General features: G+C 36.2%; 2 protein-coding genes across 3 annotated transcripts in view; one reads left to right on the plus strand and one right to left on the minus strand.

Moving 5' to 3' along the window:
• The window catches only part of LOC129445344 (uncharacterized), a 28,811-nt gene extending 16,933 nt beyond the window's left edge, over positions 1 to 11,878 (plus strand). Inside the window, exon 3 of the mRNA XM_073860048.1 lies at positions 9,796 to 11,878. Within this exon, the coding sequence (XP_073716149.1) occupies positions 9,796 to 10,929 (1,134 nt within the window). The 3' untranslated portion in view covers positions 10,930 to 11,878. The remainder of the gene's footprint in view (positions 1 to 9,795) is intronic.
• Positions 5,342 to 8,147, minus strand: LOC141363564 (uncharacterized). 2 transcript variants are annotated; one of them, XM_073866443.1, is made up of 3 exons: positions 7,936 to 8,147; positions 7,584 to 7,852; positions 5,342 to 6,607 (listed from the first exon to the last, which is right to left on the minus strand). In XM_073866443.1, exons 2-3 carry the CDS (start codon positions 7,837 to 7,839, stop codon positions 5,487 to 5,489), a joined length of 1,377 nt encoding a protein of 458 aa, XP_073722544.1. In that variant the 5' UTR covers positions 7,840 to 7,852; positions 7,936 to 8,147; the 3' UTR covers positions 5,342 to 5,486. The 2 variants fall into 2 exon arrangements, with proteins under 2 accessions (XP_073722544.1, XP_073722545.1); XM_073866444.1 differs by lacking the exon at positions 7,936 to 8,147 and having other exon boundaries at positions 5,342 to 6,611; positions 7,618 to 7,929.
• Positions 11,879 to 14,563: the final 2,685 nt, after the last annotated feature.

The raw sequence follows: 14,563 nt of genomic DNA on the forward strand, positions 1-14,563 counted from the left end.
TATTGATTGTCACCAACATTGGGCCATTCAAAACCTTTATAAAGTCCTTATTCTAGAAACTCAATTGTGATGTGCCATTACACTTTCAAAACGGCTGGATTATTTTTAAGCCATAATGGGTAAATATTGGACAGAACACACTGCTGGTTTTGTAATTATACCCCATGGTTGCATAACAATAAACCTAACATTGGGTAATTTTTAACCCAGCATGTGGTCTGTCCAATATTTACCCATTTTGGGCCAAAACATTTTTTATTTTTGTCAAGACATTTGTTCCAGAGTTCAGTTTAGCCACTTGCCAGACCATTAAACAAACAATGTCAAACGATGTTTAACAACATAATACTTAGAACACACACATTGGAATCATCCAGACAGTCAGCAAATGATGACTGTAATAATGATTTCAAAGTGACGTGAGGTCTCACAGAAACAGAAAATTAAATGTGACTTGTGAAAAACAAATTATTGCAGTGTAGTTTGTTCTTTGGTATGTATGTTCTGATGACACTGTAAACGACCTTAAATGAACAATTTTCTTTCCACATATCAAGCAGTGTCAAGGTTTCTCTCCAGTGTGAACTCTCTGATGTATTTTTAAGTAACCTGACTGAATAAACGTCTTCTCACAATAAAAGCATTTATAAAGTCTTTCACCTGTATGAGTTCTCTGGTGCATTAGAAAGTTTGACTGTTGACTAAAACTCTTCTCACAGACACCACAGTGATAAGGTTTCTCTCCAGTGTGAACTCTCTGATGGGTCTTCAGGACATCTGATCGAGCAAACGTCTTTTCACACTGAGAACATTTGAAAGGTTTTTCACCTGTATGAGTTCTCTGGTGCTTAAGTAAATGTTCATGCCTCCTAAAACACTTCCCACAGGCACTGCAGTAATGAGGTTTCTCTCCAGTGTGAACTCTCTCATGGCGTTTCAGCAGACCTTGTAGACTAAAACGTTTATCACAGTGTGAACATTGATAGAGTTTCTCTTCACTGTGTGTTTTTAAATGTGATTTTAAAGAGCCCGAAAACCTAAAGGTTTTTCCACATTCACTGCACTGATATGGTCTCTCATTGGTGTGTAAACGCACATGTGACTTAACACTGTATGCATCCCTAAATCTCTTCTCACAGTGAGGACACTCGTATGGTTTTTCTCCTGTGTGAATTCTCTGATGAACATCAAGACTGTGTTTGCTGCTGAAATATTTGCCACATTCAGTGCAGTAGAAAGGCTTTTCATCACTGTGTGTCCTCATGTGAACCTTTATATGAGTGGTTGTTGCAAAATAATCCTTGTCACACTGCTTACAGTGAAACTGCTTCTTCTTCTCTCTGTGCTTTTCTGAATGAAGTTTCTTCTTCTCTTGAGTTTGTGCTGTCAGTCCCTCTTTTGCTGTTGAGGATGTTAGTTCTCCATTCAAGCATGAATCACTGATCTCATCTAAAAAAGAAACACAACATGTTTTTTTTTCTAATGGTCATCAAACTCAGTTGTGATGTGACATCAGATGTGTTTGATTTCTTGTGATGCTGCGCAGACCAATCTTCATATGACATTGATTCAAAAGGTAGCTGAGCTCTCAAGTCGCTCAAGTGGTAAATGTCATATTCCGATCAGTCTGTGCAGTGCTGCGTGAATTCAAACACAAAGTTGTCTTACAATATGACAATAAGCTTGTAAACTTCACAGTTAATGCAACCAGGGAAAAACTAGCAACAATACATCAAGGATCAATAATGCAACTAAAACAAACACAGATCACCATAATAGTGACTTTGAATTAAACAAAACATCAACATCAAAACCTAATAAGTGTATTGTGTTTTCTACAGCAATATTTTACTGAACATTCAGAAATAATGTTTTATAACAGTTTTAAATAATAAAATGGAATCTTTCATTTACATGACAAAAATAATGTGTGTTAACATTAAAAGGTGACATTGTCATAACGTTTAAAATTTGTACAATTTAGCATTCTTCTAATGCTCACTCAACCCAGAAACGTTCTTAAAATGTCAAGAAAATTGGAAACTTTTTATGTTGTGGGAAGCAAGCGTCTGTTCAGACCCTACGCGGCGCTAAGGAAAAAACCGTTGCCGTCAATTTTTGCGCGCACACACGCTTTATAAACGAGGCCCCTGATCTTAAAGCAAACTAACGCACATTCATATCAAAACACTCTCTGGTTAATAACAAAATATACACGTTCTTATGGAATAATATTAATACATACCTGAAGGAATGAAATCACAATCAGTATGTTCTTCTTTTTTGGCTTCTGTTTTTATCTTTGTTTGGTTCACATTATCATCAGTGTGATCTTCCTCTTCTTCTGACGGCTCAGTTTTTATTTCTGTAGGTTTAGTTTTAATTTCTGTAGGTTCAGTTTTGATCTTTATCATGAGTTTCGTGCAGTCGATGAGTTTGACTGAACACATGTTGAGTTTGGTCTGCAGGATCTGCTGCTGTTCTCCAGCGTTACAGACAGAATCCAGAGACTCTGTGGAGGTTTCATCAGTGGATTCATGATCCTGTAAGCCCTGATCAGTTCCTGATTTACAGCACATCACATCCATCTCATCATCAACACTAAAGTACACAGAGACAAGACTCTGTTTAAACTCAATAAACCACTCAAGAAAGTGTACAGAAAGAAAGCAACATATCGCTTCTTCTTCTTCTATGGATTTATTGGCGGGTCGGACACAAACTGTTTGATGCATACCGCCACCACCTGTGCTGGAGTATGAATTGGTGTGTATGTTAACACCTTCAAACCTGATTTCAGGTGTTTAATTAGTGAGCCTTATCTTGATTGGTTGATCAGCATTTTATTGATTAGAACCACAAACCATGCCATGTCCATTTCATTGAAAGCAAGGTCTGAAGGGGTTAAAATGAGTCTATATTCTATTCCTGCTGAATGATTTTTTAAAACTGACCTTAACATTTCCCCAGATCCTTGTTTTGTGTTTAATATGTTATTGATTGTAAATTATTTGCATCCTAATTCCTGTAGCTCTAACTCATTTCTTTGCTTTTCATATCTTGTACAGCACATTCAACTGTTTCCTTTTTTGGCATACTTTGCAAAAGCATGTTTTCCTATAATAGTCTTGTTAAAAGACCTGATCATCTCTACTTACATTTTCTATCAATGCATATATCATAAAAATGGCTTCCTGTTTAACATTTATTCCAATTTCTTGGCCATTTTTGATTGCAAGCCCCTTTACTTTGCAACTGTAATAGTAGGGATGTTAAGTTTAAGTGACTCTTTAGCCATTTGATCAGATCTCTTTATTTCCAATTAGGCTACATGTGCCAGTACCCTAACAAATTTGGCGCTTCCTATTGTACTGAAGAGACATTTTGTGACACATGTCATGTACAAAACAGCTTTAAAAAATGTGTGTGTTTTTTATTTCACAGTGTCTCTTCCACAATAGATAGCTTTTATCATTGTAAAATTGAACGTGTATCATTGCAATTATTCTGTGCTCTAAAAATAGATATATATGACATTGTGACACGCAAGGTCGTAGCATAATCTAGAGAAATGTGCAAGTATGATGTTGTATTTCCATTGTTTAATTTTTTGCTGTTTTGTTTACATTTGTTAAATTTTAACAAGTAAATGTCTGTTAATTCTCAAAAAAAAAAAACTAGTCCTTTCAAAGCTTTAAAAACAATTAACAGTATTTTAAACTGGATTCTGAAGTAAACTGGGAGCCAATGGAGAGATGGAAAAACTGGGGTTATGATAAGCTGCTTTCATGGTACCAACAAAGAATGATAGCATTAGTTTGGTTTTTTCAAGTCAAAACTACTCCTGTAACCCAGAGTTTGTTTAATCATCTTCATGGTACAGAACACAAATCTGAAACACTTATGTACAAGCCCAGTCTGTGACTTGGACATTTTCATTTATAAAACATGTAGTTCATGCCCTTTATTCTGATTCAAATCTTAAGTTTTATTTACGATGAAAACTTTTATTGATTTAATTGTTGTGTTGATACATTATTACTTTGCTTATATTGTGTGGTAACTCAAGGATGTGCTGTTTTGCAAATAAGTCATGAATAAATTGCTTCATTGCTTCTGCATACAGCACAGCTTCCAGCACCCTATTGCTTGCTTAGGAGGCACTTTTATACAAATTAACTTAGAAAAGTGACACAAATAAATTGATTAATATCTCCAACTGGTTAGTAAATTCGTGTCTTCACCTTAATACTGATAAAACAGTTTGTATGTTTTTTTCAAAATCTACAAATAGAGATCCAGACCCAGATGTCATAGTGGCAGGGAAAAGACTTCCAGTGGTCCAAGAGCTCAAATATTTGGGAATAATATTAGATTCACGTCTTACATTTAAAACACAGGTAAAAAAGGTCATAAATAAAATAAAATTTAATTTGGCAAATTTTAGACACATTAGGAATAATTTAACTACAGAGGCTTCAAAGTTATATATTAATGCTATGATTTTATCACATATGAACTACTGTCTTACCAGTTGGACACAGATAGGTCGAACCACATTACGACCAGTTGAAATACTTTATAAACGAGCCTTGAAAACATTGGATAAAAAATTAAATTCATATCACCATTGTAAAATCTTAGTTAAATATGAAATGTTAAATTGGGAAAACATGATTAAGTTTGCGGATATATTACTTGTATATAAAATTTTTCATGGTATGGCCCCCCCTCCACTCAATAAATTTATCCAACAAAATTTAAATACATCCACTAGAGCGTCTGTAAGAGGGGATTGTAAAATACCATGTAGAAAAAGTAGTTTTGGACAGTCAGCTTTCTCTTTTCGAGCAGCTCATACATGGAATACCATACCCACAGAACTAAGGAATAATAGATCTATTAAATCATTCTCTAAAACCATAAAACATTGGTTATTATCAAATCAATTATGCTGCCATGATACTGAATAATATATTTGCATTTCTTACTTAGTGGTGTCTCTGGTATGCATATATGTTGTTGATGTATTCAAATGTATGTGTTTATGCTGTGATCTGTGTCAACTGTGTATGATATTTGTGAATAGTAGTGTTATTCTTACTTATTTTTATCTAAGGCTTTCTTATTGATATGTATTTATTGTATTGTTGTAATGTATTTACCGTTTTCTCTTAACCATCAACCTGCTAGGGACTGCAGATGAAAATTAGCCTGTATGGCTAAATCTGGCACATTTACATTCTGGACTTTGTCCTTTTGTTGATTAATGTGCGTTGTCCCTTTTAAATAAATAAATCAAATCAAATCAAATCAAATTCATCATAAAAAGCTAATAATAAACAATTCATTTATTCTCCAACAAAGGCATGAAAATTCACTGGACTCAATACGATGGTTCAAGTGTAGTTTCTTCTGATGAGTCTTAAAAGATCATGCTTTAGTGAATCTCTCTCTCTACAGATCGAGCAGTGTTAAGGTTTCTCTCATGTATGAAATTTCAGATGGGCTTTTAAGTGACCTGACTCAGTAAACCTCTCCTCACACTGAAAGCATTTGAAAGGTTTTTCACCTGTATGAGTTCCTTGATGCTTTACTAAGTTTGAGTGTCGACTGAAACTCTTCCCACAAAGAGTACAGTGATGAGGTTTCTCTCCAGTGTGAAGTTTCTGATGAAAGCTTAATTGAGATGAATCAGAAAATCTCTTGCCACACTGAGTGCAGACGTAAGGTTTCTCTTCAGTATGAAGTGTCTGATGAACACTTAATTGAGATGGACTAGAGAAGCTCTTTCCGCAGATCGAGCAGACGTAAGGTTTCTCTCCAGTGTGAAGTCTTTGATGGACTTTTAAGGTACTTGAGTAAGCGAACGTCTTCTCACACTGAGAGCATTTGTAAGGTTTTTCACCTGTATGAGTTCTCTGGTGTAATACTAAACTGCGTTGACAACTGAAACTCTTCCCACAAACATTACAGTGATGAGGTTTCTCTCCAGTGTGAACTCTCTGATGGGCACTGAAATGAGATGAACTAGAGAAGCTCTTACCGCAATGAGAGCAGACGTAAGGTTTTTCCCCGGTGTGACTTCTCCCATGAACTATCAGCTGAACTTTCTGCTGAAAACGTTTATCACAGTGTGAACACTGATAGAGTTTCTGCTCACTGTGTATTTTTTTATGTAATGCTAAAGAGCATAAATACTTAAATGGTTTTCCACATTCACTGCACTGATACGGTTTCTCATTGGTGTGTGTAAACACATGTCTCTTCATATAACCTTTGTGGCTGAATCTCTTCTCACAGTGAGGACACTCGTATGGTTTTTCTCCTGTGTGAATTATCTGATGAACTTCAAGATTCTGTTTGGTGCTGAAATATTTGCCACATTCAGTGCAGTGGAAAGGCTTTTCACCACTGTGTGTCCTCGTGTGACATGTCAGCTTAGATAAGACTTCAAAACCCTTCCCACACTGCTGACAGTGAAACAACTTCTTCTTCTCTCTGTGCTCTTCTGAATGAGGTTTATTCTCTTGAGTTTGTGCTGTCTGTCGCTCTTTTGATGTTGGGGACGTTATTTCTCCATCCAAAAATGATTCCCTCTTCACATCTGAAAGACACAAAAATCTCTTCTGACTTAGATTTACACAGTAGAGAATGAATTGAAATTATGTATCTTTTTCAACTTTCACACACGAACATTAAAAAGTTGTCAGTCCTTTACAACTGCATGCATGGACAAGACCCAACCACTTTTTAACACTTTGGTAAAGGGAGTCGGGCCGAGTACCAAAACACACTTGTAGCCAATTAGCAGTAAGGGGCGCAACGATGTTGGTTAGTAGACATGCCCCTTACTGCTAATTGGCTACAAGTGTGTTTTGCTGATATCTTCTGTTGTTTCATTCTGGTTTGCCATTGCATAAATTATATTTGGCTAAAATACTTGTGTTTACACATGTTGCAAAGTTTTCTTCTACCAATGATAACACCTATTAAAATAAACAAATAGCGTGCTGCTTTGTGGTCATAATTGTGTCATTTGAAATAAAAGAGTTTCAGAGTCAAAATTGCAAAGCACCACTTAAAATATGTCCGCAAATGTAAGAGTTTCCTGGTAAATAGGGAATACATTTTTATTGTTCTTACCTTAAAAAAAGATAACCACATTAAATCAGCTGGACTTTTGTTATTAAAAGCAAGTAATTTAGGCTACTAAAATAAAAGACTGTACAACATTCAGTAGTCAATATGAAAAACTCACAATAAAATCTTTAAAAAATAAAACATAATTTTCCCATAGACTTATATACCACGTAATATTACAATAGGTACCCCGTAGTTATAAAATACTAAGAGTATAAATAATTTACCCCCTTATTACCCCAAACTTAAAATATGATTCCCTTATACCTACAAGTAGGCTACGTACTGTAGAGGTACTCTGTTGTTACAAAAAGGTACGCTGTAAATTCGGTTTAATTACGCGGTACTTTGCGGGTCGTAAAATAAAGTGTTACCACATAATTTTATGCATTGCTACACTTTTAACAAACAACCAAACAACAATAGAAAAGGAAACAAACCTGAAGGAACAAAATCACCATAATGACTGTTTTCTTCCTCAGTGTGATCTCCCTCTTCCACAGGTTCAGTTTTTATCTTCATTTGGTTCTCACTGTCCTCCAGTTTGACTGAACACATCTTGAGTTTGTTCTGCAGGATCTGCTGCTGTTCTCCAGCGTTACAGACAGAATCCAGAGACTCTGTGGAGGTTTGATCAGTAGATTCATCATCCTGTAAGCCCTGATCAGTTCCTGATTTACAGCACATCACATCCATCTCATCATCAACACTAAAATACACAGAGACAAGACTCTGTTTACACTCAATAAAACACTCAAGAGAGAAAAACAACAATCACAGAATAAAACTGACTGTGAACACCGGCTGCGGTTGATCGTCTTCTTCTTTGGGTTTTATGGTGGGTTGCGAACCAACTTCATAGGTGCATAACGCCACCTACTCTGATGGAGTGTGAAGAGAATGAACTACGCACTCCAAATACTAAAACATTTCAATACTGCATTACAATCTTATATTTGCTTTATTTGTCTTCATTTTCTTTCTTCAGCACTTTATCCACCACGCCACGAAGAAACAACCTCCTCCTTGTGTAATGAATGACAGATGAATGAAGTGTTGAGTGTCTTCTCTCTCCAGTACAGCAGGAGGCGCTCTGCAGCTCTTTAGTTCACATATAAACCCACTAAAGAAAAAAAGAAAGAAAGAGCTCGCGTATGATGTGTTTGTGTATCCTCAGTGTTTTTCTCTCTTGAGTGTTTTAAACAGAGTCTTGTCTCTGTGTATTTTAGTGTTGATGATAAGATGGATGTGATGTGCTGTAAATCAGGAACTGATCAGGACTTACAGGATGATGAATCTACTGATCAAACCTCCACAGAGTCTCTTGATTCTGTCTGTAACGCTGGAGAACAGCAGCAGATCCTGCAGACCAAACTCAACATGTGTTCAGTCAAACTCATGACTGTGGAAACCAAACCGAGATAAAGACAGAAGAGGAAAATCACACGGACGATGATGATTTTCTTACGTCAGGTATATATATATATATATATTTTTTTTTTTTACTTACATGTGATTATAAAAGGGGATTTTAAGTTAAAAACTCACTAACCAAAAGACTAAAAACAACTTGGACTAAAATCTTTAAGGGGATTATGACCTCTTTTTAAACAACAGGCTTGAACAAAGACACACAAAAAGTGCTTTATCTCATTCTAGAAGTGTCACATCACCGTATAAATGCATCAATGATTGTGAAAGTCTTTGTACAAATAAAAAATGTCCATTAGACTCCTGTCTAGAAAACAGTTGATTACTCGCTCAGTAAGTATGTATTTCATTTAATATTTTGTCTTCGATCACTAGTTATGTTTGTCTTTGTTTTAATAAAATATTGAGACAAATTATACTTTTAGCTGCGTACGTTTCCAAAATGTGCTTTATTTGATGTGCAATGCCCTCCCAGATAACAAGGGACAAGACCAAAACCAATGAATCAATGCTAAAACTGTTACTTTGTCAATGTCACGTTTGCACCCTCCATTACATTTGTTAATTAAATGTAAAATTTCAACAAACCATTATTATGGTGATCAGTATTTGTTTCAGTTGGGCTCATGACTCTTCACTTTCACTAAGTTAATACATTTTTTAGTGCTTGTATTTGCTTTAGTACGAACAGGGCTGGTAGGGCCAGGGGATTTTACTGTTTTTGTTTTTTCTTTCGATTAATTTGAATTTATGTTTTGAAGCGATTTTAATTGTATTTAAATCGGGGAATCAAGATCAGTCAAAGTGAAAGTGCAGTCATCTGATTACACAGCAGAGTTTTCCTGCATAAAAAATTAAACGGCAGCCGCCAAGTAAAATGTGTGTATTATAAATAAATGTAATTTTATGTGCTTTTATTCTATGTACGCTATGGGAGAAGTAGAGCATGGTTTCCCTATTCGGGCGCGTTCCCGCGCTCTTAGATCTTAAGAACTCGTTATAGTTGTGCGTCGGTTTTCATTTATACTTTTGTGTCGTCGTTCGCGTCGACGTGCAAAACACATGCTGCAGAAAAGCGCTAAATAAATGTAACATATTATTATTATTATTATTATTATTACATAAAATAATGGAATTATTTCATTTTTCTTTCAGATGTGAAGAGTGAATTATGTTTGAATGGAGAAATAGCATCCGCAACATCAAAAGAAAGACATTTAGAGAGACATGAGAGAAAACACACAGAACAGAAACTCTTCCCCCTGCAGGAGATCTGAGATCAGCTTTACTACCTTACAAGAGAAGATACTTCATTCCGAAGAGCACAGAGAGAAGAAGAAGAAGAAGAAGAGGCAGTTTCTCTGTGAGCAGTGTGGGAAGGATTTTGTCGTCTTATCTCAGCTGAAAGTTCACATGAGGACACACAGTGATGAAAAACCTTTCTACTGCACTGAATGTGGCTATTACTTCAGCACCAAACACAATCTTGATTCTCATCAGAGAATTCACACAGGAGAAAAACCACACAAGTGTCCTCATTGTGAGAAGAGATTTAGCCACAAATCTAATATGAGGACACATGTGTTTACACACACCAATGAGAGACCGTATCAGTGCAGTGAATGTGGAAAAGCCTTTAGGCAAGCAAGTTCATTAAAATCACACCAGAAAATTCACTCTGAAGAGAAACCCTATCAATGTTCACACTGTGATAAACGTTTCTGTAAGAAAGCTCAGCTGATAGACCATGAGATAATTCACACAGGAGAGAAACCTTACTTCTGCCCTCAATGTGGTAAGGGCTTCTCTACTCAAAGATATGTTAGACTTCATCAGAGAGTTCACACTGGAGAGAAACCTCATCTCTGTAGTGTTTGTGGGAAGAGTTTTAGGCAACAGACTAACTTAGTGACACACCAGAGAATTCATACAGGTGAAAAACCTTACAAATGCTCTCTGTGTGAGAAGACGTTTACGGAGTCCAATTCCTTAAAAAACCACGAGAGAGTTCATACAGGAGAGAAACCTTACGTCTGCTCTCAATGTGGGAAGAAATTTACTCAGTCATCTCATTTTAGAGTTCATAAGAGAGTTCATACTGGAGAGAAACCTCATCACTGTGATGTTTGTGGAAAGAGTTTTAGTCGACATGAACATTTAGTGAGACATCAGAGAACTCATACAGGTGAAAAACCTTACAAATGCTCTCAGTGTGAGAAGTCGTTTACTGAATCAGGTAGCTTAAAACTCCATCAGAGAGTTCATACTGGTGAGAAACCTTACGTCTGCTCAATCTGTGGAAAGAGATTTGCTTATTATGGAGGTTTTCAAATTCATCAGAAGAAACATACTTAAGGACAAACTACACTGAAATCATCATAATGATTGTATGAGAGTCAGTCAAAACCAGTGTTTTATTGAGTTTTCATGTGGTTTAGTGTTGAAGTGAAGCCAGTGATTTCTGATGATATTTCTGTCTTCTTTATGAAAGCCGTTGTGTTGGGAGATCAAAGGTTTTCACACTTGAATCTGATTGGCTGATAGCTGTGAGATATTCCACCAGTATCAGCACTTTAATTCAGCCACTGCTGATTTTAGAATGAGCGTGGGAGGTGTGAACCAGTCCAGCCGAAATGCTAAAACCATGAGTTTTATTTTTAAACAGAATTGACTTAATTGTCAGACATAAAAGCCAAGCTAGTTTTGCAGAACCATATCAGCAGTTATTAAGACTTGCATCACACGCAATCCGTGACCTTGACCTCTGCAGATGTTTCCAAACAAAATGTACCTTAACAGAGCAAGCATTCATTCTTTATCAAAACCAGATATGTGTCTCCACAAAACATAATGGTAAAATAACTTGTACATACAGATGGTTCTATTCATATAGATTATACTTGATTTTTTATGTCTTAATCAGTTCCCTGACTCCCTAGGTCGTAAATCCATTGATGAATGAATCATCCCTGTGTCCTATTCCCTCTTCAGATCAGAGCTACTGATGTGTAAACCTTTGTGAAATTGTGTCTCATAGTGTGGACGAGTAAAATTCACTTATAGCTACATCACACTCCTTCTTGAGTGATATTGCTTTATTTTTCTTAATACTGTTTAAATCTTATGTTGGCGCTGTATTATCTTTTAATGCTGATTTGAGTTTCCAATGGTCTTAATCTCAAGGTTTTCATTAATGTCATGAGAATGTTGTGATGTCCTCTTTCTGTAATAACACCTCTTAAATCTGCTTCTAGTCAGACGAAGATTATTCAATAAGTCATCTTTATTTTATTCAACACCACTTCATTTCCTGTCCTGATTATCTGAAAATCTGATTAATATAACATTAGGAAATAATGATACTCATTTGTTAAAATTTGGACTGCTTAAAGTTAGATCGCTTCCCAATAAATAACCTATTGTTAAAGGGTATATATATCGCAATTTTTAAAAACCATTTATAATATTATTCCATCATAACTAACGTAACTTACATATAACCAAACCATGTGAAATCTGGTACAAATTCTGGGAGTTACAATTATTGAAGTTGGGGATACACCTCCCTTAGTAGAAATAAATGCATTGGGGACCGCGATGATACGTCAGCTCCAATAGGGTATGTGCGCAATTTACTTCCGCATAGTACATCGCTTCCGGTTCTGTATGATTTCTGCTGACATGGTGCTGTTTTCATACATGAAGCCTTCAGGAGCAACCAAAGTCAAGGATAACCGATGTCCAGTGGATATGCCCGTTAACATCTTAAACCCAAGTAAAAGAAAATGTACTAACTTTTTTTATACTTTATAGGTTTTGACAAAGTTTTTTTTAGCATACATTCAGATATTAGAATAAAAAAGAACATCAACAAAAAAATTATACTACGAATAACAATAACAAGCTACGATTACACATGATGGCAACCTGAAGAGATCAACCCAGTTTTCCGGTTTGGTCACGTGAAGTTCGGCATATACCCCCTTTACTTAATACTAAAGTGTTGCCTGAATTGGATAACCTTTTAATAAAAAGTTGCAACCAGAAACATTTTATATCGAGTATTTTAATTGATGCTTATACTGTATGCCTGAAAATTACTGAAACAAGCCTACATCAATAAAGTTTGGCATTTTGCTACTTTTTATTTTATTACACAACACAATATAACATATTTATGCATATTAACGTTTTTTTCCTGTTATAAAAACATGAATTTCTAATGTTTATTCGTTGAACTGAAGATTGGATTAAACATGAAACTCTCTGGAGAGGCTGCGCTGGCTGAGCTAGCCAGCTACTCTCGAAACGCTCTCACGGTACTTTAAAACCATATGACACAGTCACGTGCCTTCAGCCCGGACAAAATTACTAACCGGCATGCACTGCTTTAAGTCAGCTTGCGCGGTGCCACATGAAGTCGAACACACCCAATGGCTGCGTCTGAAAACTTATGGTGCATTCCCACCAGCCGCGGTAGAGGCAGCAAAATGTGCTATTCGCGTGTAGTTGGACACTTGAACATTTGAGTGCACTCGCTTCATTCGTGTGTGAAATTCTAGTCATTCGAGACATTCACGCGGAAATTCGCGTCATGGGAGGGGCATCTGAGACTCCACTCACTGAAAAAAGTCAAGAGTCAAACAGCTTAACTAAAGGAAACACTGATCACCATAATGGCAATGAAACAATTTCAATAAAACATTAACATCTGAATATCTGTTAATTATCAAAAGCAGACAAAGGACAGAAATAAGGACAGTCTGTTTTGATTTAATCTAAGGCAGTGGCTGTTCTTATGCTGTTCTCAGCATAATTTACTGTGTGTGGTTTCGGATCAAAGCCTGAGTTGACAAAGAAAAAGTACTACTTTCATGGTATCAACAAAGCCTGATCACATTAGTTTGGTTTTGTCAAGTCAAAACTAATCCTGTAACCTTGAGTTTATTCATTGTACAGCCCACAAATCTGAAACACTTATGTACGGGGCCCAGTCTGGGATCACATGTAAAAAATTGCGGAGCTAGACCACTAGACAGCGCTATAACACGACAAAAATGTACGATAAAAAACACATCTACGACCTCTGAACCCACTGATTCTGTTGATCACTGCACAGCAGGGATGTGCATCGATGCATCGCGTTCCCATTAAAAATAAATCGATTCTGAATCGATTCTGTGTTTCATGCACAGCTTGTGCGTGTACTACAGCTCTGTGATCAGTAGGAAGTCTGTATTAATCTAAAATCACTACGAGTTTGACTCGTTTATAATGTGCATTGAAAAAAGCAACACTCGTCAAACACAATCATTCAAAATATTCTCTATTATTATGAAAATACTTGAAACAGTCTGAAGAACAGCGTGCCTTTAGATATTTCCTGGAATAGCGTTTTGTAATGATACTTCTGCTGTGGCACAAATGGAGTTTCTGCACGAAAGCACCCTCTGGCTTTTGGATGTGGCGGCATTTCATCGTAATTCATTCAAAGCGCATTTGCCTGATTAATTGTCACAACCCTACTGCACAGCAGCCTTGAAAATGTAAACATAAAAGAAACTTTCATTAATTTAACATTGTTGTGTTGATATATTATTACTTTGCTTTAATATTTATATTGTGTGTTCAAGGATGTGCTGTATTGCAAATAAGTGACAACAAAAATTACTTACTTAGCAGTAGGGCTGGGGAAAAAAATTGATTTTTCGATTAATCTTTTTTTTACGTGGTCGATTCAAAATCGATTCTCAAAGTGCAGAATCGATTTTTTTCTTTCATATTTATTTACACAAACATTGAGCGTAAGATTAACGTAAATTTAATTACTAGTCTTCTTCACTAGATGTCACCCACTTTTTTGCTTGGGCGATGTTACCAAGAAGCGAAAAGCGAGCCTGTCTTTCATTCATTCAGTGCTTAAAATGGCGGTTTCAGGTGCTTCATCGATGTTGATGCCACCTTCACATAAAAAGTCTGAGGTATGGAA

The sequence above is a fragment of the Misgurnus anguillicaudatus genome, chromosome 3, assembly GCF_027580225.2.
Source record: "Misgurnus anguillicaudatus chromosome 3, ASM2758022v2, whole genome shotgun sequence".
NCBI classification, from domain to species: domain Eukaryota; kingdom Metazoa; phylum Chordata; class Actinopteri; order Cypriniformes; family Cobitidae; genus Misgurnus; species Misgurnus anguillicaudatus.

Coding starts and splice junctions, on each gene's coding strand:
- LOC141363564 (XM_073866443.1), bottom strand. CDS start 7,839: ATGGATGTGATGTGCTGTAAATCAGGAACTGATCAGGGCTTACAGGAT. Junction 6,608..7,583: donor TGGTGATTTTGTTCCTTCAG/GTTTGTTTCCTT, acceptor TGTGTCTTTCAG/ATGTGAAGAGGGAATCATTT.